Consider the following 27,567-nt stretch of genomic DNA (forward strand, 5'->3'; position numbering starts at 1 on the left):
TATCCCATGCTGAATTTGCTTATAACTGTTTAGTTAATCGGAGTACTAGTTTATCACCTTTTGAGAATGTCAAAGGTGCACGACCAAAGTTGCCAATTGATTTATCTCCTTTACCCACTACATCCCAAGCATGCGAGGGAGCCGAAGATTTTACAAAACACATACATGACATTCATAATGAGGTAAGAAAGCGCCTCGCTATTACCTCTAAAAATTACAGACGTCAAGCAGATCAATATAGACGTCATGTGGAGTTCAAGCCTGGGGACCTTGTTCTCATCCGGATTTGATTGGAGCGATTTCCAAAGGGGGTGTTCCAAAAGCTTCACCATCATCGAGCGGGTCAATTTAAGATCTTGCAAAGGTTGGGATCTAATGCATATCATATTGAGCTTCCTTTTACTCTACACATCAGCCCCATTTTCAATGTGGAAGATCTAACTGCTTATGAAGGTCATGTTGACGAAGTTGTCTCGGAACCAACTCTTATCAATCTACCTACTCATGTTAAGCCTAAAGAAGAAATAGAAGATATTTTAGATGATCAACTGGTTTCTACTAGGCGGGGAGGTTATCAAAATTTTTTGGTTAAATGGCGCAGGCCCATGTCAGATTGTTGTTGGTTATAGACCGAGGAAGTTCAATGACTAAACCCAGATTTATATGATCATTATCAATCCCGCCACTCGCTAGAGGCGAGTTCTTTTTAAGGGGGAGGGAATATGATGAAGTACAGAATTTATCTATCTGTAGTTATAAATGTTGTCTTTTGTGTTTCAATAAGCAACAAGTCCTACAATATGAGGACCACACGAAAAGCCCATGTGTTCATTGAAGTCCAATTTGCTCTAAGAAACTGAATCATTTTCCATGTAGTCTTTGTAATTATAGGCTTTTAGGGATTAACTTTTATGTACTAGCTTTTCTTTTCCTAGTCCTACTAGAATAAGTAGATAGCATCTATATAAGGATGGATCTGTACCCATTAATGATTACCAATGAAAGTATATTTTATTCTCTATTATCATGAGTGAGATATTCTAGTTGAGCGAGATGCTCTTTTTCTTTGTTGGTGTGACTCCAACTTGGTTCTTTTTTTTTTTTGTCCTAAGTTCCAGCCTTCCCTCGGTGCTGCGTCATTGCTGATTATGTTTCCTTGTCAAATAAATAAATTAAAAAAAAAAAAGGTACAGAGAAGAGAGACGGAGAAACATAATTTTTTTTTTTTTTAAAAAAAAAAAAATAGAGAGACTAAGAGAAGAAAATCAGAGAGAAACGGTACAGAGAATCAAAAGAAATCAAAAAACAAAATAAAAATAAAAATAAAAAACTGAAAAATGGTACAGAAAAGAGAGACGGTATAGAGAAGGGAGACAAAAAAAAAAAAAAAAAAAAATCGTTTGCACTTGCAGAAAAACTGTACCAGAAGAATTAGAGAAAAAAGAGAAAGAGAATGAAATATAGAGACGGAGAAAAGAGAAACAGAGAGGAGAGAATGAAACATAGAAGAATTAGAGAAAGAGAACGAAATTTAATCCCACAAGTGGGGTTTTTTTGTTGCAATTTATATGATTAATTTAATCCCACATGAAAGGATTAGCTAAGCCACTTATTTGAGTGGCTTAGCTAACTCTATGTGTATAAGATTAGTAATTTCATAGGAATATAGTAATAGAGTGTTACTAAATAAAGGATTAGCTATACCTACTGTGAGCTAGTCTAATCCAAGGGTCTATTCTGCAAACCAAATTGAGCTTTAGCATTCTAGTTGTATTTGTTCTACTTGTTTGTATTGTATTAGTTTTGCTAGTTTGTATCAAGTTTAAGTTTGTCAAACTTAATTACAATTATAACTCATTGTCTATATATAAAACAAGAGCGAAGCTAAGAATTCATTTCGCCAAAAGCAAGTTTATTTGCTTTCTTTCATAGATAAGGGTGCTTGTCCTTAAAAGAATGCGTATCTCTATCTTATTGACATACATCCGGGTGGTTCCACAACTCATTAGATTTTTTTTGAATTTTTTTAATAATATCGAGGACATTTGGTAAGAAGAAATATTGCAAAGTAGTCACGAGCGTGACCACATTTCCGTTCATTAAACACTAATGTTGCATATGACAACTTTTTTTTTTTTTTTTACTCATTTTAACACCATGTAAATTAGAATATCTAATTTGACATAAGGTAAATAGTACGAGGGGTTTCAACGTCACTTTTCTCTTAATTTTTTTTATTATGTGCAAGATTTTTTTTTTTTTTTTTTCCTTATTGTGTACAAGACTTTATTTATAAGGTTTTCCAAGATTATTTGAATCATTTTAAATGTATGCAGAAAAAAAAAAAAATGAAATCTCACAAATATGCTAGGAAGAATGTCATTTTTATTGTTGGGGGGGCCGTTCTAGTGTTTTTGCTTTCCAAGTCTTGGAAGTATGTACGGCATTCACACTTCCCCACACGGCATTCACACTTCCCCACAACGAATGGAGCGTTGACAGCTAGGGGTGGGCAAATTAACCGTTACCGTTTAACCGGCCGTCTACCGGCTTCGACCGAACCGATATAAACCGTAGCCGATATGCCGATATCCTTATCGGTTAAAAAAAGTATACCGGAATTCGGTCCGGTCCGGTCCGGTCCGGTTAAGCGGTTCTTATCGGTTAACCGATTTAACCGATAAGAAACCGAATTTTTTTTTTTTTTCTTTTTTTAATTCTAGCCCCAAAACGGCGCCGTTTAGTCTTTTAGAGAGGTTTCCAAATTCCCACAAGTGACACAGGTTTCCGAATTTGTGTAATGGTGTTGCCCATGACTTATTTTCCTTTTGCTAAGTGACTTTAATTAGTTAATACTTTGTTTATTATTCATTAATGAATTTTATTTTAATTTGGGTTTGGGTAGGTTTGATGTTTTTTTTTTAAGTGATGGCATTTGATGGCATTTATTTGCCTTTGGTAAAAGCATTTTTCATTAACTAGTTTTGCTAGTCTAATTAGCATTCATTATGTTAATTAGTCCATTTGCTTTGGAAAAATGTATTTTATAATATAAAAAAAAAAAAAAGTTGACGTGGATCAATATAAAAAAGCCTCAATTTTTAGCCCAAAAAACAAATATTTGGGTCCCAACAAAAAGTATTTGGTCCCTAAAACAACTAATTTTTAATAAGTTATTTTAGCCCAACAAAAAGTATTTGGTCTCTCAAAAGTAAAAAAAGACTCATTTTTTGTTTTTGGCCTAACAAAATAAATCAATATAAAGCTCTCGGTTAAATCGGTTAACCGGTTTAACCGGACCGTTTAACCGTGTACCGTTTTAACCGAAATTATCGGTTAAAATTCTTATTGGTTCGGTATCGGTTAATAAACCATTTAACCGAAAATTATCGGTTAATAACCGATAAGGTCTTTAACCGGACCGTTTTGACCGATACCCAGGCCTATTGACAGCCAGGGAGTTGAATCGACATGGTCACCGACACTCACCGGGATTAAATGTGGTGTCGGATTCTTTGGTATCCAAATATGGCTGACAAAAATTGTGGGGACAAGTCATATTTGATATTTGAAGTATGTACGGCCTTCACACTTCCCCGCAACGAGCGGAACGTTGGCAGCCAGGGAGTTGAATCGACATGGTCAAATGTGGTGTCGAATTCTTTGGCATCCAAATATGCCTGACAAAAATTGTGGGACAAGTCAAATTTGATATTTGAGTCAAACTTGGATAATTTTATTTTTAATTATTTATTTATTGATTTATTTTTTTTAAGAAAAAAAAAATAGGAATGAAAAGGTGATTAAAACTGTTAAACGCAATTGCCTAAGTAATAAGTAAAATAGGCCAACCACCTCCGCTAATTGCCTAAGCGGTTAATGGTTATTTAATAATTGTCAGTTAGCTTTTTAAAAGAACCAAAAAAAGGGAGAAAAATAAAAAAAAAAATCAAAACCGCATCTTCTATATATATACATAGACACTTAGAGGTTAGTAGTTAGTATAAGATTAATAACTACATGCTATTTTTAGCCTAGAAGTTAACTCTTGTTTTATTTTAAGATTAGAAAAATGTTAAACCTACAACTCTTTTAAAACTTATAGATACGTGTTAACATGTGATTAAAGGATGTTAAAAAAATTTTAGTAGCTAATTTACGTCGCTTCTAGTCACATAGAGACATATATCAACCAGACCAACAATAATTGTAGGTGTAACATTTACTTTTTAAGATTATTCAACTTGGCTGAGTTGCTTATTCCTTTGCTTGCCTCAAGATCAAATCTGTGAGTTTGCTTTCCAAAATTTGACTCAGCCAACCCAAATGTTTGAACCATCAACCATGGATGTTGTGTTTTCACTTGGAAGCACTTTATACCATGTCAAGGTAACTAGATTGCTTGAAAGGCCAATAGGAATTGCTCATTAAAATAGATTAAGCCAATCAGCTAGTAAATTAAAAATTTATTTATTTCCCACTTGGAATTTGGCCAAATCAATAAGGGAGAAAATGTTTTTCATGTAATATGGCCATAAACCTTTGGCATCAATTAGTCATTTTATCACCTGTCGCAAACTTTATGGCCACTAGAATTCAGTGGAGCCATCCGTGGTAGGACAGATTTACACAAAAATTTGGCTTAGGTTCAATTCCAATTAAAATTAGATCCGTTGAAATCGAAGGATCATGATTTTTTATAATTTCTTTAGAATTATAGACTTTCAAATTACGTAATTTAGGCTATTTTTGACATCAAAACACTTAAAAAAATGTTACATATTAAAAAGTAGCATATTATTAAGATAACTAAAAATAATTTTGCACTCAAAAGATTTAATTTTCACTTATAGTGACGCTTTTTATTCATAAAATTAAAAGCCAATTTTTGGCTTAAAACTTTTTTTATAACATAAAGAGAAATAATCTAATGAAAATATACTTAATTATCAACGAAAATATAATACATTTTTAGGAAAAATTACAGTTTACTCCTTCAAAGTTGACAGCGTTTTTCAATTCGAACATCAAAGTTTCAATTTTTGCAATCCACCCTCACAAAGTTTCAATTTTTTTCAATTCGACCAATATTATCTCAAAATTCCTATATTGCCCCCGATTTTTTTTTTTTTTTTTTTTTTTATGAAAAAAAAAATTTGGGGGTGCAAAAATGGCCAGATGGGCAAAGGGGTGGCTACGGCCACCCCTGTATTCTTTTTTATTTTTTATTTTTTTTATATATAAAAAAATAAAAATTATGGGCAATATGAGAAGTTTTGGACACAATTTGTCAAATTATAAAAATTTGGAACATTAGGGGGGTGAATTGCAAAAATTGAAATTTTGGTGTTCTAATTGAAAAACGCTGTCAACTTTAGGGGGGATAAATTATAATTTTCTCACATTTTTAATAAGTAGCATATTTCAAGTGTTTCGATATCTAAAAACAACCAAAATTAGGTAATTTGAAAATCTATTATTTATTTAAAATTGTAAAATATCGTAATAAAAAATTGAAACACTCGTGTCACACAACAAGACACAAAAAAAATACCTATCTTCATAGCTAAGTTTTTGTGTATCAGCACAAAGATGAGAGCTCCTTAACATGGAGGAAACCTCCCCCATTTTTCTGTACCTTTTTCTCTTTAATTCGTTTTTTTTTTTTTTTTTTTCATTATTTTTGAAGACAATTTTTGCAGATATGTCCAAAGGTCCCATAACTTTTTCAAAATTGCCCATGTGGCTTTTAGGAGAAAAGAAAAGAAGAAGAAAAAAATGTCATTATTGGCTGTACAAATGCACCACGTGTTCATTAAGCTCATCCGAACCGTCCATCTCACGTGGCCCACGTTATATAACTTTGGTTTGGGGCCCACGAATCCTCATAGTACGAGAATGGCGACTCCTCGACTTTCCTCTTAACTGCTTTAACTTCACTTCTTTTGCTCTCATGGGTTCTCTTTGTCTTCCATCTTCACTTGTGCTGGAAATTCAAGCAGAGAGACCCAAACAGATTCGTTCAACTTCAACATGGGTCTCGTGGGTATTCTCATGTTTGCGCTGAATCTCCTTCGCCTTCTTGCATGGTATGCATTTTCTCATGACCAAGCGATCAAAAAGTTAGAAATTTTACTTTCATTTCTTTCACATTTGTTTTAGTTTAGAAAGTGTGGGATCATGAAGAAGAATTCGAGTGTCTAAGTATTCTCTGCCTTTTTACTTGCAGGCCTCTATTGGCTTTGGGGTATCCTCTGTAAGTCTCTCTCTCTCTCTCTCTCTCTCTCTCTCTCTCTCTCTCTTTCTCTCTCTCCATGTTGATAATGTAAGGTTCTGAGACTTTCTTTGTTTCAACTGGGTGTGTCGAATTGCTTTGAAATTCTAATTTGTTACATAGTTTGGTGGATGATTCGAAGATGATGTTTAAAATATGTATTTCGTTAACAGATTTGCTTCGATCCGGGCAATTGAAAGGGATTCAAATTGGGAGACAAAGAAGTTGGTGACATATTGGATTTCCTTCTCTTTGCTTTCACTCTTTGAGCATTCTTTCGTCAACATCCTTCAATGGTAACTCTATTAACCCTTCACTCCCTTATCTCTATATCTCTGCATGAGTGCCAAGCAAGCAAGAGAGAACTTGATTTGGAACCCAGCGTTTTGTGCTAAATAACGGATTGATAGGTGACAATTTGTAGGATGTTGTCTTGCTGCTCTGCTTTTCTTCCTGCAGAGCAGCAAGACAACATCCTCCGATGAAACAGCTAACCAGAAAACATATCTTTATGTCCAGCTTAATGTTTTCTTTTAATCCTCCGATGAAACAGCTAACCAGAAAACATATCTTTATGTCCAGCTTAATGTTTTCTTTTAATCCTCCGATGAAACAGCTAACCAGAAAACATATCTTTATGTCCAGCTTAATGTTTTCTTTTAATCCTCCGATGAAACAGCTAACCAGAAAACACTGATTCACTTAGCCCCGAGACCTGATTGGCCAGCCTTTCAAACTTCCTTGTAGGATATTTACTTTCTACAATTGGTAGGTTTGATCGATTTGATTACCATACTTATTTTATATTTACTTGCCTCAATTACCCTATAACTAAGAGTTATTTGTTACGTAAATATTATGAAGTTAATAAGAGCAAAATGTAGCATTTAAGGATAAGGTTGCTAAATAACATAACATAGGATTTAAGGAGGGAAATATTGTTGGAAATGAGCAAACAGGCTACTAAATCTGATCAGGGCTTTGCCTTTTCTTTACGTGTTTTCCCAAATACATGTGTATGATATGTCTTGTTTATGTTTTGCATTTATCATTTTTTATTGTCAGGATAAAGTTCTGGCCTCATATTAAGTTAATGATCATCTCCTTCCTGGTTATACCCTATTTCAATGGTGCTTTTTACGTCTACAATCACCTTGTTCGTCCATACCTCTTACTTAACCCACAAGTTATTGTTGATGAATTCCGTAAGTGGATGGTGCTCTTATGCAAGAGAGATCAATTTCTAGCTGAGGCAGAGAGATATATCAAAGGGAATGGACCTAAAGCTCTTGAGAAACTCATTGATAAAGAGGTATGGACTTCATGGTAATTAGGTCTGTCACTTTTACACAATCTGTTCAGTTTGAAATCGGTTTTCTGCATTCCATATGTTGAAATAAACATTCAAATAAAAAAGTATTCATAATTGGATGGCATAGGACTAATACACAAATTTGATTCCTTTACCTTTTTTCAGTTTGAGACCCAAAAGCCTAATGTTGACGTGGAAGAGATCAAAGCAATTGCAACTGCTACAGAGAAAAAAGAAGTGGAGTGGGTAAAGCTTTTAGTTGTCATTGATGCAAAGAGAACATTAACTATGATTCTTTGAGTATATTCTTATGCCATTGGTTGTTGGTTTCAGTCAAATGAGTACAATGATCCATCCCTGCGGGAAGAATTATTTCCAGCAATCATTGATGGAGTATGTATTTTCCAAAAAAATAACTTGATATTTGCTTGTTGGAGAAGAAAAGATATAAAATATGTTCTTACGAGAAATACACAATTTTATTTACTTAATTTCTTGAGAGCTAATCTCCACTCTTTTCTCTCTCTTGATGTAGTCATACAGCAAAGAACCTGATATACTGGAGATAGATAATAAAGCTGTGGAAGTAACAGAGAAAAAGGAAGTGCCTGCAGCCAACCAGGTAAGGTTTCTTTTTATATATAAGTGGGAGTTTATTTTTAAGCTTCATGGAAATTGAGTATATGCATGGGGATAGGTCTTTGAATGCTTAAAAGTTGTGGGGTTAATAACATGGATTTGAGGGTTTAATTTCGGAGTGTGCTTGGAGTTGTCAACCTTATCTGCAATTTAATTGTCCATGTTTATGTTTAAATTAGAGATCTCCATAATGTTGTGGACTTGTGCTATATGTCAGTTAACCACTGAAAGTGAAAAAACATTGAATATGCACCTTCAAGAGAAGAAACACAAGGCTACTTATGAGGCATTGAAAGCAAAGAACCAGTCGAACATTATCAATTTTGGGTCTGTTTTACCGGTATTGGCTTCAACTATAAAGACAACTTATCAGCCAATGGAGAATCCACAAAAGATTGAATCTACCAATGGATTGAGAGGGAGCACTACTACAAATCATGATGAAAAAGGGCAAGGCCAGCCAAAGAGTGTCTTGTCTTCAACTGCAAAGGAATCTGATCAGCCCACAAAACAGGTGCCAGAACACCTAGTTCCGCCTCTAAAGTTGCCATCATTATCTGCAATTGAATTGTCCATGTTTATGGATCATATGTTGCTTCAGTGTTTTCTTATGCCTTTCTACAAATAGGGTGGAAATAACAAAACAACAATTTTACTTCTAATCTGTCTTAAACGTATTTGCAGATTTTTGTACCGGAGCGTAGTCTCGATCCAACTGATAACAAAACATCAACCACTATGGAGATTGAAGGACCAGATGTGGCAGTTGCAGCACCCAGAGAACTTCCTGATATACACGTGTTTAAGGAAGTTCAAAAAGAGTGGACTGGTGCTATATGTCAGGTGACCACTGAAAGTGAAAAACCATTGAATATACACCTTCAAGAGAAGAAACACAAGGCTACTTATGAGGCACTGAAAGGAAAGAACCAGCCAAACATTGTCAATTTTGGGTCTTTTTTAACGGTATTGGCTTCAACTACAGAGACAACTGATCAGCCAATACAGAAGCCTCAAAAGATTGAATCTACCAATGGATTGAGAGGGAGCACTACTACAAATCATGATGAAAAAGGGCAAGGCCAGCCAAAGAGTGTCTTGTCTTCAACTGCAGAGGAATCTAATCAGCCCACAAAACAGGTGCCAGAACACCTAGTTCCGCCTCTAAAGTTGCCGTCATTATCAGCAATTGAATTGTCCATGTTTATGGATCATATGTTGCTTCAGTGTTTTCTTATGCCTTTCTACAGATAGGGTGGAAATAACAAAACAACAATTTTACTTCTAATCCGTCTTAAATGTATTTGCAGATTTTTGTACCGAAGCGTAGTCTCGATCCAACTGATAACAGAACATCAACCACTATGGAGATTGAAGGACCAGATGTGGCAGTTGCAGCACCCAGAGAACTTCCTGATATACACGTGTTTAAGGAAGTTCAAAAAGAGTGGACTTGTGCTATATGTCAGGTAACCACAACAAGCAAAAGAACCTTGCTTATGCACCGTAAAGGGGAGAAACACAAGGCCACTATTGAGGCACTGAAAGCAAAGAACCAGCCAAACTTTGGATTGAAACAAAAGATTATCCTTACTGACAAGGAAAAAACACTAGGCCAGCAAAAGAATGCAAAGAAAGAAGCTATTCGTGTGAAGAATTCCACTTTCAAGTGCTACATCTGTAATGTAAACTGCACTGGGAAGATCGACTTGGCTTCTCACTTAAGAGGGAAAAAGCACTTGGAGCAGGTTCAAGTTTTTAATGGGAAAATATTAGGTGAACTTTAGGTGATTGCACCAGCTAAAGTTGAATCACAGCTGATAAACTTTATTTTGGATTATGTTGAATTGATGTATTTGCATCAGCACACCAATACTAGATGTGAAATGGCACTGAAATAGGATTTCATTGTGAACTATCTGTTAAAAATGTACCAAAATTTAGAAATAACATTTGTGGTTGCATATGAGAATACTACACTTGCTTTCATAGGATGGCTTTTAAAACCACAAATACTAGTAGTGTAGCATTATATAAACCACAAATACTAGTGTAGCATTATATATATGTATATTAAAGATAGTAATACAATAGTGAAGAGGTGTGTGGGGGGTTTTCCCAATACAAATGGGAAAAGAGGGAGAGGGGTGTGGTATATGGGAAATGCAGTTTAATTTAGATTTGGTGGGGTTACAATAGGCTACTGTTGGGTGCAGAAGTTGGCACTTGTAACCAAATATTTAACACCACAAATATCTTTTTTTTTTCTTCCACCAAGAGTTGGTGTGGGGTTTTTTTTTTTTTTTTTTTTTTTTTTGACATGTTCACACAAGAAGAGAGAAGGGAATTCAAATTAGTGACCTCCGCTTTATTCAGCGTGATCCTAGCCGATTGATCTACCTCTTGGGGACTGGTATGGGGTCTTTTAATTTTATTCTTTTAATAGACTATGCATTTTTTTTTGTTTTTTCTTGATGTGTAATGCTTATCAACCCTTGAATTTTTTATTGTTAAAAAAAAGACTCAAGAATTGAAGGGCATTATCACATCAATCTAATGAAATGAGAGTAGAATAATAGGGTATAGTATGTACTCGAAATGGACATCAAAATACAAATAAACATTTATTTTCCTTTTCTATAATAATTTTTCCCATCATAATATGCACAACATCTACTTCTAGAATGTTAAAAAGATTATATTATATAATTTTTTTTTATGGAAAACTTTAACGTTTATTTATTTATTTTTGACATGTCCACACAAGAGGGGGAGGGAGAATTCAAACTAGTGACCTCCGCTTCATGAGGCGTGGTCCCCAGCCGATTGAGTTACCACTTGAAAACTAGAAAAACTTTAACTACCCCTAAATGTTTAGCATTTTTGCAGTAATATTTTCAAAGTTTAAAAATTTGCAATGGCGGGTGGCAAAGTTTGAAAACATTACAATGTTGATCAGCGGGTAGTATTTTTGTTAAATTCTAGATTATGTGAAACTATCTCTATTTTTATTTATTTATTTATTTATTTTAAAAAAGAGAAATTTAAATGCCACCGCACCTAACCCACAACTTGATTTCAATTTGACACCACTATTTGGTAACTTTAAAAACAAAATGGGGAAAGTCCCCATACCCCATTTAAACTACCATCTAATCGACTGTGTTCTCTTAAATTTTCAATTGTGATAATGTCATCTCTCCAAAACTACCAAAAATTATCAATATTTTTCGAATGACAAAATTACCCTTAATAAAATAAAACAAAAATACAAAAAATTCTAGAAAAAATCTAAAATAAAAAAAATAAAAATCCTTTTTTTTTGTAAAAAAAAAAAAAAAATTTAAAATTTTAGTTTTTTTAAAAAATTGTTGTTTTATAAAATATATTTTTTATAAAAATTCTAAAATAAAAATTTCCCTTTTAAAAAAAAAAAATAAAAATTTTCAATTTTTTTTTTTTTTTAAATGAATGAATGAATGAATTAATTTTTTTTTTGAATTTATAATGGTATTTTTGTCTTATTGAAAAATCCATAGGGTCATTTTTGTCTTTTTGCGACCATTTTTTGGTAGTTTATGGGGACATTGTCCCAATTGAAAGTTTGGGAAGACATTGTCAATTGGGTGGTAATTTTATGAGGGTATATGAACTTTTTCCAAACAAAAATTATAGCTTATGAAAGGTTCGTCCACGTGGAAGCCATTCATGATGCCTCAGTAACCCTTATCTTCTTTTCCCCGTATTAATAATTTTTTTATTTTTATTTTTTCGAGCATCTAATGTATTCAAGAGTAGTAATTATATAAGGAGGACTAGAGTCCTCCCAAATGTGGTGTGCATTTTAAAATTACCATTGAATTTGAGATAGTCATTATTGAATTTCGATCTATTGGTGATTTTAGAAGTCGTATCACATTTGAGAGGACTCTAAGAGGACTTGAGGACTCTAAGGAAGTCCGAAAAGAGTGGACTGGTGCTATATGTCAGTTAACCATAGAAAGTGAAAAACCATTGAATATACACCTTCAAGAGAAGAAACACAAGGCTACTTATGAGGCACTGAAAGGAAAGAACCAGCCAAACATTGTCAATTTTGGGTCTTTTTTAACAGTATTGGCTTCAACTACAAAGACAATTGATCAACCAATAGAGAAACCTCAAAAGATTGAATCTACCAATGGATTGAGAGGGAGCACTACTACAAATCATGATGAAAAAGGGCAAGGCTAGCCAAAGAGTGTCTTGTCTTCAATTGCAAAGGAATCTAATCAGCCTACAAAACAGGTGCTAGAAAAGAGTGTGTCAAACATTGGATTGAAACAAAGAACAATCATAATTTTGTTAAGAGCAATGCCCCAAAAGGATGACCTTTTTATTTTTTTTTATTTTTATTTTAATAATATTTTGGTTGGTAATGTGTAGTGACCCAAATAATTAACTATGCTAGGTTAACTTGGTTAGACGATTAATTGGACTTTTGGGTTACTAGGAGTAGCTAGGGGGTCATTTTGGACTTTCTGACTGAATGCTTGTGTGTGGACCACACGGACGTACGCCTGCAATAGTACACGAACGCTTGTGTGGGGACAAGCCCGAACGTTTGTTGACTTTTGGTTGACCACTGAATATTGCCCGAGCGTATGACTACAACCATAAAATCACTGGATAAACAGTACACGAACGTTCGACATAATAGTACTGAATGCTCGTTGCACTGCAGGCCTGCTCCTGCAGAGCACTAAGCTTTTCCTACCCTATAAATACCCCCTCGCATGCCCCTTACCAACCCATTCTGCCCTCTAAGCCCTAGGTAAACTCTGCTTGAGTGTTGTTATGAGCTTGTGAGAGTTTTCCTTGGTGTTCTTGAGGAAGAGGAGGAACTTCTTGAGGACTCTTGCTGTGTAAAGGTAACTATCTCTCTCTAGTGTTTTCTTAGGTTGTTATGTTAGCTTTGCGTTTTTACAGTAGCTTAGTTGTTAGAAATATAAAGATTTAGGTTTTAACCTTGTTTTGAGCTTTTCCTGTCCTTTAGATGGATTCTTGCTGCATGGTGATGTTGTTTGGGGCTAGGATGTGTTAGAAACCCTTTTACAGCCTTGAAACTAGTTTAGGGGATCGTTGGACCAAATGAAGTTCTACCTGGACCTCTCTAGCTGAACACTCGACCTTGAGCCCGAACGTTTGCCCATAAGCATTGAGGGGAGGGGGGGGGGGGGGGGGACACCATTTAGCCTAATCGGTTCAAAACCTTTGTTTTCGATGTTATAGGGTCTAGGTTCGTTTTAGCTTGGACTTAGCACTGATGATAGGCTTTTCATAGATTTGGAGAACTTGGAACCGCTGGAGGGATTTTTGGAGGATTTATATGACTCGGGTGATTACAAACTCACATGAAACTAGCAGTTACTTTTCCCGCATTGCACGACTATTTTGTGTACCAAACATGCATTTTTACAACTCTCATGAATTACATTTTGCTATGTTACGTACTCTACATTTTGTGAAAATGTGCTACTTAATAAGACAACGAACATGATGAGATTGTAAGAGCATGTATGTAAAATACGGACAAGATTAATTACATCGTATGACATGGTACATTGGTACGTGCGGGATAACGGCCATGAACTTGCTATACATATTAACTTTATGATCAAATGTGTGCGTGTGGATGTGATATATGGGCCTTGGATCTAATGGTTATTTCTTCACTAGTGCAACCTTAATTGGTAGGTCACTACATGAGGTACATCATTAATAGTATGGGCCACCCGAGGTTGGACTCGGTCAGGCTGCTAGTGTTATGGACGATAGCATACAATAGTCAGAGCACGGACATTGTATTACAGGTCCCTCGGGACAGCACCAACCCTGCTGAGAATGAGTACTATCTCGGATAGACCATACAGTTGAACTATCATTGATTCACATGATTATGACATTTACTACATCTATACTGCATTCATGAATAGCTGTCATAGCAAAATGCAAAATACTTTATCGAAAGGAGTTCATCATTAAATGACATAAGTACCATGTGAGTTTTTACTCACTAAGTCTTTAGACTTACTCCTTGTATTTTCCCCCCTCCATTATGTATAATTTGCGCGATTTAACAGCTTAGCAGAGGATGAATTCGGATAGCCAGCTGGTGTTGGCGAAGGACTTGATATGCGTCATCTTTGAGGACTTAGATCTGGTTTGGCTGAAGTCCATGTGGAATGACGGAGGAGCCATCCAAGCAGAGATGATAGAGATTGTTATCATGCTAGCTTTACTTCGGCTTAAGCGTTGATTTCATTCTAGAATGATTATTTATGGTCTGTATTATTATGATGATCGGCCTTTGACCAACACATTTGAGGATCTATCTATGTTATGATGCTTTATTATTACTCTAATTATTGTGATTATGTTTTTAGTTATTGCTAGCTTTGTCATGTGGTTGAAAGTCTTTTGCTGTAGTCTTTCTTAGGAGAGGTTATGATCCTTCAGTCTTGTTCCTCGCGGGATAAGGCTGAGAGGCGAACCATGGAGCAAATTACTAGTTAATTGATTTCCATAGGGCGTTACATAAAGGATTGTAATCATTATCTGCAATTTAATTGTCCATGTTTATGTTTAAATTAGGGATCTCTATAATGTTGATTGTGGATCATATATGTTGCTTCAGTCTTGTTTTCTTTTTGGTAGTCGGGTTTCTTATGCCTTTTCAACAAATAGGGTGGAAATAACAAAACATCAAATTTGCTTCTAATTCGTCTTCAAAGTATTTGGAGATGGTACTCACAGAGCCTAGCCTCAATCAGACTCAAAACATAACATTAACCACTATGGAGATTAAAGGACCAGATGTGGCAATTACAGCAGTAAGAGAATTTCTTTATATACACGTGTCTAAGGAGCTCCAGAAAGAATGGACTTGTGCTATATGTCAAGTAACCACTAGAAGCGAAAATACCTTGAATATGCACCTTCAAGGGAAGAAACACAAGGTTGCTTATAAGGTATTGAAAGCAAAGAACAAGCCAAACTTTGGATTGAAACAGAAGATTATCCTTACTGACAATGAAAAAACACAAGGTCGGCAAAAGAATGCGAAGAAAGAAGCTATTGGTGTGAAGAATTCCACTTTCAAGTGCTACATCTGTAATATACATTGCAGTGGAAAGTGCAACTTAGCTTCTCACTATAAAGGGAAAAAGCATTTGGCTCAGGTTCAAGTTACTAATGGCATCTGGAATGTTAAAAGAGTAATGCTATATACTGTTAAAGATATCATGATAGTAGAACCTTTATCCAATGCAGTCCAATCAACATCTGGTTCAGCAACACAGTCAGCCTCTTCATCAGGAGCTCAATCAGCAACAATCATGATAAGGAAGGCACCTGTATTCACAAATGGTTGTTTATTTGGTTTTGGTTTCTATAGTTATCTCTTTACTTGTAATTATCTTGAGTTGTAAATTGGTTACACATTTGATTATAAATAGAAACCATGGCTATCAGTGGATACTCAATTAAGGGCTTGTTTGGCAATGAACTTGCCAACGTCCAAATTTTTTTCAACTCTCCAACATTTTTACTTTTTATATCACATCAATCACTTTTTATTATTATTCAAATTAAAAAATTACTATATAACCAAACTTTTTCAAATTTTCATATAAAAAAAAAAAAATTCAAAACTTCTATCTTCTTTATATCATATCAATCACTTCAAAACCGAAAAATACCTACCAAATCCATTACTAAATAAGCCATTAGCTATTTCCCAATTCTATCTTTTTTCTCAAATGGTACAAGAGCTTTCCAGGTTCACAACCCACATTGATTTTGAAATGGCATCATCCCCTACTTTTACTGTTACATGTTCTACCCCAAATGTTGCTCACCTTGTCTCTTACAAGCTTGACAACAAAAATTAACTTATTTGGGTATGCCATTGTAACACTCCAAAAATTAAACAATTAAACTTACTTAACTTGGAATATTACTCGTAGTGCCTTCAAACTAATTAACTGATAATTAGCCAAATTCACTACGCATAACTAATTATCATAGTATATTATAGCGGAAAACAAAAATAAATGATGTGAGACAACTAACATAAATCCTTAAACATTGTATATCATCAACATAGACCAAGAGCTTCCAAATAGACATTATTATAACGTTAACAACTAACTTCTATCTAAGCTAACCTGATAATGTGAGCATTTTATCGGCATCTTCATCCCAACGAATTCCTCACTCTACAACCTGGTAACCTACTAAATTTCAAAACACTAAGGTATTCCATAAATGGAAAAACAATCTGCATAACTCCATGATTAGTAAGTAAATTATCATAGAACTGATTAAGAAATGAGTCTTACACAACAATTTGTAACCTTCATAGATCATGCATGGATTTTTCACAAAAAAATGATATGTATTGCCTCTGTTAGTAGGTCATGTAAAAGGTGTGGTTTATTTTGAAATGGCATAGGCATAATTCCGGTGGCAATCCGCTTGTATTTTAATGACGAGAAATCATGCGTTACATAAAAAAATATTACTCATAGATTTCTTCTGTATGGTCTATAAAAACCCTTAACCCCTTCTTGGTAGGGTTTTTTATAGACCATACATATTATTGCATACTATCATATACTAGTAGTCCGACTGAGTCCAACCTTGGGTGGCCCACATTACTAGCGAAGTCATAATGGTGATCCATCCTTTCATGATGCATCTACCACAAATAAGTGTTGGATTCAAGGCCAAATAATCGAAGTAACTCCCATTGACGACACGATTTTATGTGTTCAATTATTATAACTCGTATAATAAGCAAATATCAGTTTGAAACATTTATAAATATGTTATGAAAATTAATAGGCTCACGACATATTCTTTTGGAAAGTAAAGCATCAGTTCATTGACATAGCACATGTTAGAATAAAAACAATTTTGTAAGCATTTACTTATCTCAGATGATCCTTCTCACTCCCACACATCTTAATCATCAAGTCACTACAAATCACACTCTAATATTAGAGACAACATGCTAGGAATACTAATATGTACATATAAAATCCTAATTATGCGGTCAAAACCCTAATCCGTTATTACAATCTTAGTTATCTATTTCCTGGTATCGTCAAACGTTCATTCCTTGAGGGTCAAACGTTAGTCCTTCGAGGGTCGAATAAGATGTTCGTTGATTAGGATTTAATATTGTTGTATTTAACGGTGAAGATGATGCCACATGATAAATGTGTTGGCATGCCATTCAAAAAATAAAAATAAAAAAAATTAAATGATGTGAAATCATTTTCATCTTTAGATATAACAACAATAAATCTTGACCATGAAATGGTTCCTCTCCATTTCATTTAAATGGTTCCTCTCCATTTCATTTAAATGGAGAGAATTCTTATCTCCTTAGATTAGTCATTGTTCAAAGAAATGAAATGCACATCTAGCTTTCTATCAATAATTTTATTGTAATCACATCTAAAACATATAATTAATTATGGGTTCTTTTTTGACTGACTTTATAAACATGCACTAACTCATAGTTTGTTTGTTTGTTTGTATGTTTTTTTTAATGGGAATCATTCAGAATTCATTGATAAAAGATCAAGAGCATAACATTCCTTAAATCACAAAGTACAAAGCTTTGATAAAACATAGCCAAATACTATGAAATTACAAAGTCATAGATAAAATCAGAAAATTTTTACAATAAAATCCTATCCATGACATTAGCTTTTGCTAACTCATGTACAACTTCAACCCCATAGTCTTTTAGCTGTCAATCCAAATCTGTAACCAAATAAGTACTTAGTTAATGATTTTCTTGAAGAGAAAAATGAAGTACGATGAAATAATATATAACTTTTCCTTTTTGTTCTAATAGAAAAAAAAAAAAAATAATAAATGCCTGAGCACACCTACAAACAATTAGGACATATTGAGGTTGTAAACTTGAAACTGGCTAACTCTGAGGCACTCTGACTTCTCAATTCTATTCTACACTAACAACTAGGACATGTAAAGGTTTTGAACTTGAAAGAAAATTGAGAGATTAGATGCTCACAATACTTATTGCTGATAGTATATCTGATTTTCTGGCAAAAACAATATTATTAAGGCTCCGTTTGTTTAGATGTAAAATGTTTTTTGTCGAAAAATGTTTTCAGCGGAATATATTTTCTTGAAAACAGTTTTTGGTGTTTGTCATGTATAGAAAATCATATTTTTTTTAACATATATATATTTTCATTCAATCATATTAAAATTTAAATTACGATAATGTCTCGACTAGGTCCCAGCGGTGATCTGGCTGAGTCCCTCGAGTCTTGACTAGGTCTTGACGAAGTCCCGGTGGTGGTCCGGTTGGGTCTCGTGTGAGCCCCAACTGAGTCCTAACGAGTCTCAACCAAGTCCAGGCAGTATCCTGACTAGGTCTTGATAGTGTCTTGAGCAAGTCTCGACAAAGTCTTGGTGGTGGCTCTACCAAGTCCCGGTGAAGTGTGGGCGGGGCCCGGCGAGTCCCAACCATGTCCCAACGGGGTTCCAACCAAGTCCTAGTTGTGGCCCGGTGAATTTGTGCTGGGGCCCCAGAAACGTCCCGACTGAGTTTGTTGATTTGAGAATGAGATGCTCAAACTTGAAAAATGGTTTACGACTTTCAAAAAATGAAAACAATTTTTCAGAAATTAAAAAGGCTTTTTTGGTCAAATGAAAAATGTTTTTCGTCGCACAAAACATCCGAAAATACTAAAGATATTTTTTAAAAATTATTTTACATCGAAATAAACAAAGCCTAAATAACAAATTATGGAGATTACAAGAGCAGTCTTCAAATAGTAATCACCGACACAGAAGGTTGTAAGGAAATCCAAGCTCTTTTAGCACTTCCTATTTGTCTGCAATGGGTCGACTGAGTTGAAACAATCTGAAGACGTTTTCATTGAAGATTGGCTTGCCAAGACAGACAAAGTTCATTACACTACCAAATGAAAAAGTCATACAAGAGCGAGAGGAAGATGTTCAACATTTGCTTGATCATCTTCATTGGCGCTTGCAACAGGCACATCTTGACCCTCTCTATCCTTTTCTTGTAAATGAATTTGGAGGAATTAATTCCAAAGTTTTATATTTTTAGAAGTACAAATCTTTCTTTTAAGAGTAGAACTGAACAAATTCGAAGATGTTCGCAATGACTTTTGTACATCCTTCATCTTCTTGAATTAATCTTTATTTTTTACTTTTTGAAACTCCTTTTTCAATTTTTCATCTTGCTGAAACATCTGTAATTTACATTATTGAGAGTTTCACATATGCACAACTGTCTATTCTAAAAGAGAAGCCTTTACCATTCTACCATGACAAGGTAACTTTTTTTTTTTTTACTTGAATGGCTAATAGAAATTGCTCATAGTTCAAGGTGCATTTTGAAGTTGTTTTAGAAAATCATATTTAAATACATCAACCAATTAGCTAGTAAATTAAAAATTAATTTATTTCCCACTTGACATTTGGCCAAAAAATGTTTTTCCTTGATATGGCCATTAGAATTCAATGGAGCATTTAGTGGTAGGACAGATTTACACAAAGAATTTGGCTTGTGTAAATTAGATTTTTTGAAATTGAGATAATAATAGGACACAAAAAAATACCTATCGTCATAGCTAAGTTTTGACTTTTTGTGTATTAGCCCAAAAGGGAGGTCCGTAACTCGGAGGAAACCTCTCAAATTAAACATCAAATGGTTGAGTTCATCCGGACTGTGCATCGATCTCATGTGGCCCACAGTATGTAACTTTGGTTCGGGGCCCATGAATCCTCATAGCACGAGAATGGCGACTCCCGACTTTCCATTTAAACTGCTTTAGCTTCTCTTCTTTTGCTCTCATGATTCTCTTTGTCTTCCATCTTAACTTGTGCTGGAAATTCAAGCAGAGCAAGTCAAATAGATTCGTTCGACTTCAATATGAGTCTTGTGGGTATTCTCATATTTGGGCTGAATTTCCTTCACCTTCTTGCATGGTATGCAACTTCTCTTGACCAAATAAAAAAAAGGAAAATTTAATTTGTTGCACAAGCGGAAAGATATTTGGTTTGTGAAAAATTTGGGAAATTTTACATTTATTTCTTTCACATATGTTTGGTTTTATGATAATCAAGATAGTAAAGTTTTGGGATAATTATCGTTCCCCCCATGAACTACCACTCGATTACCATATACCCCCATCAACTACCAACTTTACATTACGACCCCATCAAACTACCCTTTCGTTACCAAAACCCCCCTTTCCATCAGTCAAGGTCGTTAAGCCGGACTGACAACCCATCACGTGTGTGTCATATGCCTTCTTTTGGATGTAGCATCTTACCATAGACACCATGTGTAAGTGCATGGTTAAATGGAAACCAAAATAAAATATAAAAAAATAAAAAAAAATAAAAAAACACAAAACAAAAAGGAAAACATCATTAAAGCTTTGTCTGTCTTTCTCCTCGAACATTTGTCTTTCTCCTTCAACATTCAGACTATAGGAAAAAAAAAAAAAGTGGTGGCTTCTCTTCTCTCTAGAAAGCGGGCAATGTCGTGTTCACATTCACTGCAAAGTGAAGCAACATCTACGGAGCCCATGTGCCGTTGTGGAGTACCTGCATGTTTGAAGACTTTCTGTACGAAATAAAATTTTGGAATGAGGTTTTACGGTTGTGTTAATTATGATGTAAGAATTTGTTCATTATTTGTAAATTTAACTTTTTTTGAAATTTATCTTCTCATCTCTTCATAATGGGCAACATTTTTTCATGTAAAAAATTGAAAATCGTAGATAATGGGTAATTTTTTTTTTCATGAGCTTTTTTAATTTTAGATCCGGAGCATAATGGGTAAACTGAATTTTGTAAACGATTTTTTATTTTTAATTTATTTTTAATTTTTTAGTTTATTTTCATATGATTTAAACCTTTGTGGATTCTGTGATGATGATGGTTCTATTTTTTTTTTTTTTTTTTCATTTATTTGGGTCAACTTTTAAACAATGATAGCTAACCTCTGTTTATATGGCCTCCAATTTGAATAGGTTGGTCGGTCTTGTGGATTATTTGAATGGAAAGATAATGACCTATCTGAGCATGCTAAACGAGTGTTGGATCGCTTGCACTCTAGGGACGAGAGGCTTAATAATGGTGGAAATTTGTACTATAGATGGCTACCATGAAAATGTGTTTTATGTTCTTCAATTTGTAATGACTAATTATTCAAAGACTAATGTATTAGCTTAATGCCAATGTTGAAGTTGTGTTTGGTTGATTACCCATGTTATTTATATGAAAATTATGAATCTATAAGTATAATTTTGAAGTTATGTGTTTATATGATTAGCCATCAATTTAGTTAACACTAAGTGTAATGCCCCCAAGATTAGCCTTGGCTAACCTGGCAGAGTTATTGGCAATTACCCCAGTTAAACCAACTTGTGGTTAAATGAGGAATCGCTCCTCTAAGCATTATCAGAGTTAATGCACAGGAAGGTAAAATAAATCTGAGAACTATTAAATCATCAAATGGACAAGTATATTCCTTGAAATTAAAGACATGGAGCAACTAATAATATTGTAAAACAAACCTGATAGCAGCATGAAGATTCTAAAGCAGGGTCCGTAGTGGCAACCGTGCCACTTTTGGGTTCTAGTGACAAACTTCCTAAAAGGGTAATAACAACGCAAGTCTAACGACTTAATAAGTAAACCTCATAATTAGGAATGATTTGAGCCCATTTAAGTAGAAATACACGTGCAGTTTTAGTAAACATTTAAAAGAGGTGTTGTCTTCGTTAATACACCATAAAATTATGGTTTGGTTAATAAAAGAGTGGTGTACTTCCGGCGGCAATCGTGTAAATATTTTAGTCTAGGAAAAACTAATACTTTATAGGTCATAAATCTCATGTATGGTCTACCCGAGATATTACCCTTTCTCAACAGGGTTGGCGCTGTCTCGAGGGATTTGTAATACAGTGCCGGTGCCCCGACCATTGCATGCTACCGTCCATCCCATTAGTGGCACGACCGAGTCTGACCTTGGGTGGCCCACACCACTAATGATGTACGTCCGATAGTGGCCAATCATTAGGGAATGGTTGCACCGGCCACGAAACCATTGGATCCAAAGCCCATATAACAACATACACATTTGACCATAAAATCAAGTCTATATAATAAGCCCATGGCCATTATACCGCACGTACCGGTGTACCAAGTCATACAATGTATCTTAACATCCGGTTAATAAAGCAGTTACCAAGTAGTTCCAAAATATAGACATGCTCATATCATACCCGTGGTTAGTCAACTGACATATCCCACGTTTTAAAGGAAAGTGTTCGTAAGTGTTTACTTACCTCGTACGCTCGCTTGAATCCTCTGACATTGTTAAATCCTGATATAACAAAATATGACATGTCGTTATGCGCAGTTCTAGAGGACACTATGAGTAGGGTACTAAGCCTTGTGAAGTGCCAAAATATTCATATTTTAGCCATTAACTTATATTTGTTAATCCTTTAGTTTTGATTAATTTATGCCATTTTAGTTCTTTTATGTGCTTTCCTTGTTTTTATAGGCTCTTGGAAGAAAAGGAAGCAATTTCGGAAGTTTTGGACTTAAAGAGCTTCTTTGGGAAAAATTGGAGGCTTTGATAGTGAGATCGATTGCAGTGGAGCTGCAATCGAGCGCACTACAGGCGAAAACCAAGACGAGCGCAAGGCGTGTGCTCATGCGCACAAGCAGCAGCCTCGATCGCACCTGCGATCGAGCACCCAGCACAGAGCATTGATCGCAGTCTTGCAATTGATCGCACACGGGCTGCGATCAAGCGCACTCGTGCATGAGTTGCAAGACAGCCGCCAATCTTCTTATGCAAAGTGTTGATATTAAGGTATTGAGCTTTGTGTGAACTAGGGCTAAAACCCTACGTTTTTTAGGGTTTCTAGAGTATTCCTAAGGCTTATAAATAGACCCTTAAACTTTTAGAATAGACACAGAATTACCAAGGAGAAGAGTTGGAGATCTTCAAGTTCAAGTTTTCGGGTTTATTCTTTTCCTTTCGATTTTATTTTGTGAAGATGTTTAACATCAAACTCATGTGTAACAAATTTACTTAGTAGGACTAGCTTGAAGCCCTAATTATGTTTATTTAATATTCAATACTGGTGCCTTTGTGATGATCATGTTGTGATATTTAACTTGATTAATTCCTGTTTTCATGAATTCCTTATATTTGTTTGCCTGATCAACATATGCATGTGGTATGGACTAGTTAGTTAAATCAATTTGGATGACCGAGTCCTGGGTTTAATTAAAGTAACAAAAGAAATCCACACCGGGTTCTTGAGTTAATCAACATGAAAAACCAGGAGTATACACCCATGTGCTAGATTCCATGTGTTAGTCAATTTCCATAGAATCATGCTTTCTTAAAGAACAGCTTAGTATACACCCATGCTAAATCCTTTAAGAAAGAAAAGAGTTAGAGTATACACCCATGCCTAACTCATTGCTTAGGGAAATCTATAGCTTAAAGAGTATACACCCATGCCTTTTGGTTGACAAACATTAGATATGTATAACATGATCAAAGCAGTGGCATATTGTTATATTATATAAGCACGGTTAGTGGTGGATATCAAAGCCCTACCTTTTTATTACTATCAACTCAAAATTCAATCTTTGTTTTGTTTTACTTATGGAATTTATTTTGAGCAAAATTTAGCAATCCTCGTGGGAATGATCTCGTGCTTGCACTATATACTACAATATAGATTTTATGCACTTGCGAGTAAAACGTACAATTATTTGCCCGTTAATTTAGGTAGATATTTGCACAACAAGTTTTTGGCATCGTTGCTGGGGATTGTGGCAAATTTAGTTTAGAATTATTTTCCTTTATCTTTGGTATTCTTAATTTTTAATTTTACTTTCAGTTTTTATCAAAAATCAAAAATATTTTCTGTTTTTCTTATTTTTTTGTTTTGGTTTCAGATTGCGGCACTTGCATTCTGTTACTGCGATCGAGCGCACTAACCTACGATCGAGCACAGTTCCAGCATCTGAACAGTAGCACTGAAGCTGCTTTGACTGTAGAAGCAATTCAACTTATGCAAGGTCGTCGATCTCAAGACTCAATCATTCTTCCACTCGATCCTGAAATTGAGCGGACAGTTCGACAAAAGCCTAGAGACAACTCTAACACAGAAGAAGAGGAAGAAGTTGAGGAAACAATGGAAGATCTGCAGGAGAACCCACCACTAGTGACAAGACCACTAGAGGCGAATCCACCACCAGTGCAAAGACCGATGAAACAGGCTTTCATCCTGAAAAACCTCAACCAGCCATCATGCATAGCCTATCAACCGGAGGTGGAAGGCAATTATTATATATCCCCACAGATACTCAATGCATTGACTCACTTCAGGGCCTAACTCCGGAGAGACTCAGGTTAGTCCTCTTTCCTTTCTCTTTGAAAGATAATGCTAAATTGTTGTATAATTCTTTGCCTGCAGATTCCATCCATACTTGGGAAGAGTTAGCCACTAAGTTCCTAAAGAATTTTTTCCCAGCTCAAAAGACAAGGCAGCTTAAAAGGGAACTTCGAACGTTCCAACAGAGAGATGGAGATCTTTTCTTCGAGGCATAGGACCACTTCAATGCTTTGCTTCTGAAGTGCCCACATCACAACATCCCTCAAGAGGATCAGGTACAAATTTTTTATGAAGGGTTAGATGACACTAACAAAGGGATGATTGATTCAGCTTGTGGAGATGCACTTATGGAAAAGAGCAGTGAGGAAGCCATGGAGCTCTTCAAAACACTAAGTGAGCATTCCCAACAATTCTGCTCCAGAGGATGGCGAGGAGTAAAAAGTAAAGGCATGTATGAAGTGAACCTAAATGGTGGATCTCCAAATCAGATGGCTGTTGTGGAAAGAAAGCTAGATATGATTGTCAAAGCCATGGCTGCTCAGAACATCTCACCTAGTCAACAAGACACACAATTCCAGGTATGTGACATATGTTCTCATTTTTATCACACTACTGAGACTTGTCCTTTGTCTCCATTTGTAGATCAAGAAGAGGCGAACTATGTGGGACAAAACAATTATCCTCCCAAGAACAATCCATACTCCAACACCTACAATTCAGGGTGGCGCAACCACCCCAATTTCTCATGGAGTAACAATCGGAATGCTCCAAACCCTAAAGGGCAGCAGAGGAGTCCTCAACAAGCAGTCCAACCAGTTCAAGAGCCAAAGAAGAATGACCTGGAGAGTCTTGTACAACAATTTGTGATTGTGCAACTACAAACCAATGCCAAGCATGATCAATCCATTCAAAGGACCGAGCAAACAATTCAAAGATTGGAAGTACAAATGGGGCAAATGGATAAGGAGCTGAGTGAAAGAAAGTAGGGTGAATTTCCATCCCAAACAATACCTAATCCAAGGGGTCACCAGTAATTGAAAACAGTCACAATTCTCAGAAATGGCAAGGTCATAGGAACTGAAGAGACAGCTCAAGCATCTCCAGGTGAAGCCTCAACATCCAAGGTAAGTAAAATGGAGAAGGTGAATGCACCACCCTTCCCTCAAAGGTTAGTAAAGCCAAAGAAAGAAAAACAACTTCTCGACATGTTTGAAACCTTGAGGAAAGTAGAGATTAACATTCCTTTATTAGATGCAATTAAACAAATTTCCTCATATGCTAAATTTTTAAAGGATTGTTGCACTAATAAAAGGAAGTTTCAGGAGCATGAGACAGTGGCTTTAACAGAGGAGGTAAGTGCGGTGTTGTTAAGAAAACTACCACCAAAGCTAAAAGATCCGGGTAGTTTTACCATTCCTTGCAGGATAGGAGACCATCTTTTTGAGCACGCATTACTGGATCTAGGAGCAGGGGTCAATTTGCTGCCATACACTATATTTGAGACACTAGGTTTGGGGGAGCTTCAACCAACCTTTATCACCTTGCAATTGGTAGACAGAAGCATCAAAAGACCAAGAGGTATACTTGAGGATGTCTTGGTAAAGGTAGGAGAATTTATTTTACCTTCTGATTTTATTGTATTGGATATGGAAGAATCTCCTATGCCATTGCCATTACCCATCATTTTAGGAAGACCCTTTATGAGAACTACTAATACAAAAATTTGTGTGAAAAAGGGTACTGTAAGAATGAAGGTAAATGGTGAGAAGGTAGAATTTAGAATATTTGATGCATTGAAATTACCTCAAGATGATCTGGAATGCTTTAATGTCTATGATTTACGATGTTGTTGAGAAAGTATTTCAGGTCCATCACATTGATCCATTGGAGGCCACCCTCACCCATAGTTTAACAAGGCAGGACATTGAGTCAGAACCTGAAGATGTTACTGATGACATCATTGAAATTGTGCACCTTCTTGAGGCCTCTCCAAAATATTCAAGTACACTACTTCCTTTGAGATTCTTGAGCCTACTTATACTACTCTTGTCCCTTCTATTGTCCAGGCACCAAGATTGGAATTGAAGCAATTGCCAAAACACCTGACATATGCCTACTTAGAAGAAAACAAGACACTACTGGTCATAATTGCTTCAAATTTGAGTTTTGGGGAAGGAGAAAAGCTGTTGAGAGTTCTTAGAGAGCATAAAACTGCCTTGGAATGGACCATGGCTGACATCAAGGGGATAAGTCCCGCCAAGTGCATGCATCAAAGCTTCCTTGAAGACGAAGTAAAGCCAACCAAGGATGCACAAAGAAGACTCAACCCACACATGAAGGAGGTAGTTAAGGCCGAGGTTTTGAAACTGTTGGATGTGGGCATTATCTACCCCATCTCAGATAGTAAATGGGTCAGTCCAGTCCAAGTAGTTCCAAAAAAGAGTGGGATCACAGTGGTGAAGAATGAAGATGATGAGCTGATACCTAAAAGAATAACCACTGGTTGGAGGGTATGCATTGATTACAGAAAACTGAACAAGGTGACAAGAAAAGACCATTTTCCCCTACCCTTCATTGATCAAATGTTAGAGAGGTTAGTTGGCCATAGCTACTACTGCTTCTTGGATGGGTACAGTGGCTACAACTAGATTACTATAGCACTAGAGGATCAAAGGAAGACCACCTTCACATGTCCTTTTGGCACATTTGCCTACATAAGGTTGCCATTTGGATTATGCAATGCACCAGCCACCTTCCAAAGATGCATGATGAACATTTTCTCAGATATGGTGCAAAAATTCGAGGTATTTATGGATGATTTTAGTGTTTTTGGGTCTAGTTTCGAT

The 27,567-nt window shown here is 35.6% G+C and overlaps 1 protein-coding gene across 2 annotated transcripts; it reads left to right on the forward strand.

Moving 5' to 3' along the window:
- The first annotated feature begins 5,914 nt into the window (after positions 1-5,914).
- LOC132178994 (uncharacterized) lies at positions 5,915-10,214 on the forward strand. Of its 2 annotated transcripts, XM_059591596.2 has the most exons (10): positions 5,915-6,089; positions 6,230-6,256; positions 6,448-6,570; positions 7,340-7,586; positions 7,752-7,832; positions 7,920-7,979; positions 8,122-8,208; positions 8,443-8,739; positions 8,910-9,365; positions 9,536-10,214. In XM_059591596.2, exons 1-10 carry the CDS (start codon positions 6,034-6,036, stop codon positions 10,010-10,012), a joined length of 1,911 nt encoding a protein of 636 aa, XP_059447579.2. In that variant the 5' UTR covers positions 5,915-6,033; the 3' UTR covers positions 10,013-10,214. The 2 variants fall into 2 exon arrangements, with proteins under 2 accessions (XP_059447579.2, XP_059447580.2); XM_059591597.2 differs by lacking the exon at positions 7,920-7,979.
- The last annotated feature ends 17,353 nt before the right edge of the window (positions 10,215-27,567 follow it).

The sequence above is a fragment of the Corylus avellana genome, chromosome 4 (genome assembly GCF_965113065.1).
Source record: "Corylus avellana chromosome 4, dhCorAvel1.hap1.2, whole genome shotgun sequence".
NCBI lineage: Eukaryota > Viridiplantae > Streptophyta > Magnoliopsida > Fagales > Betulaceae > Corylus > Corylus avellana.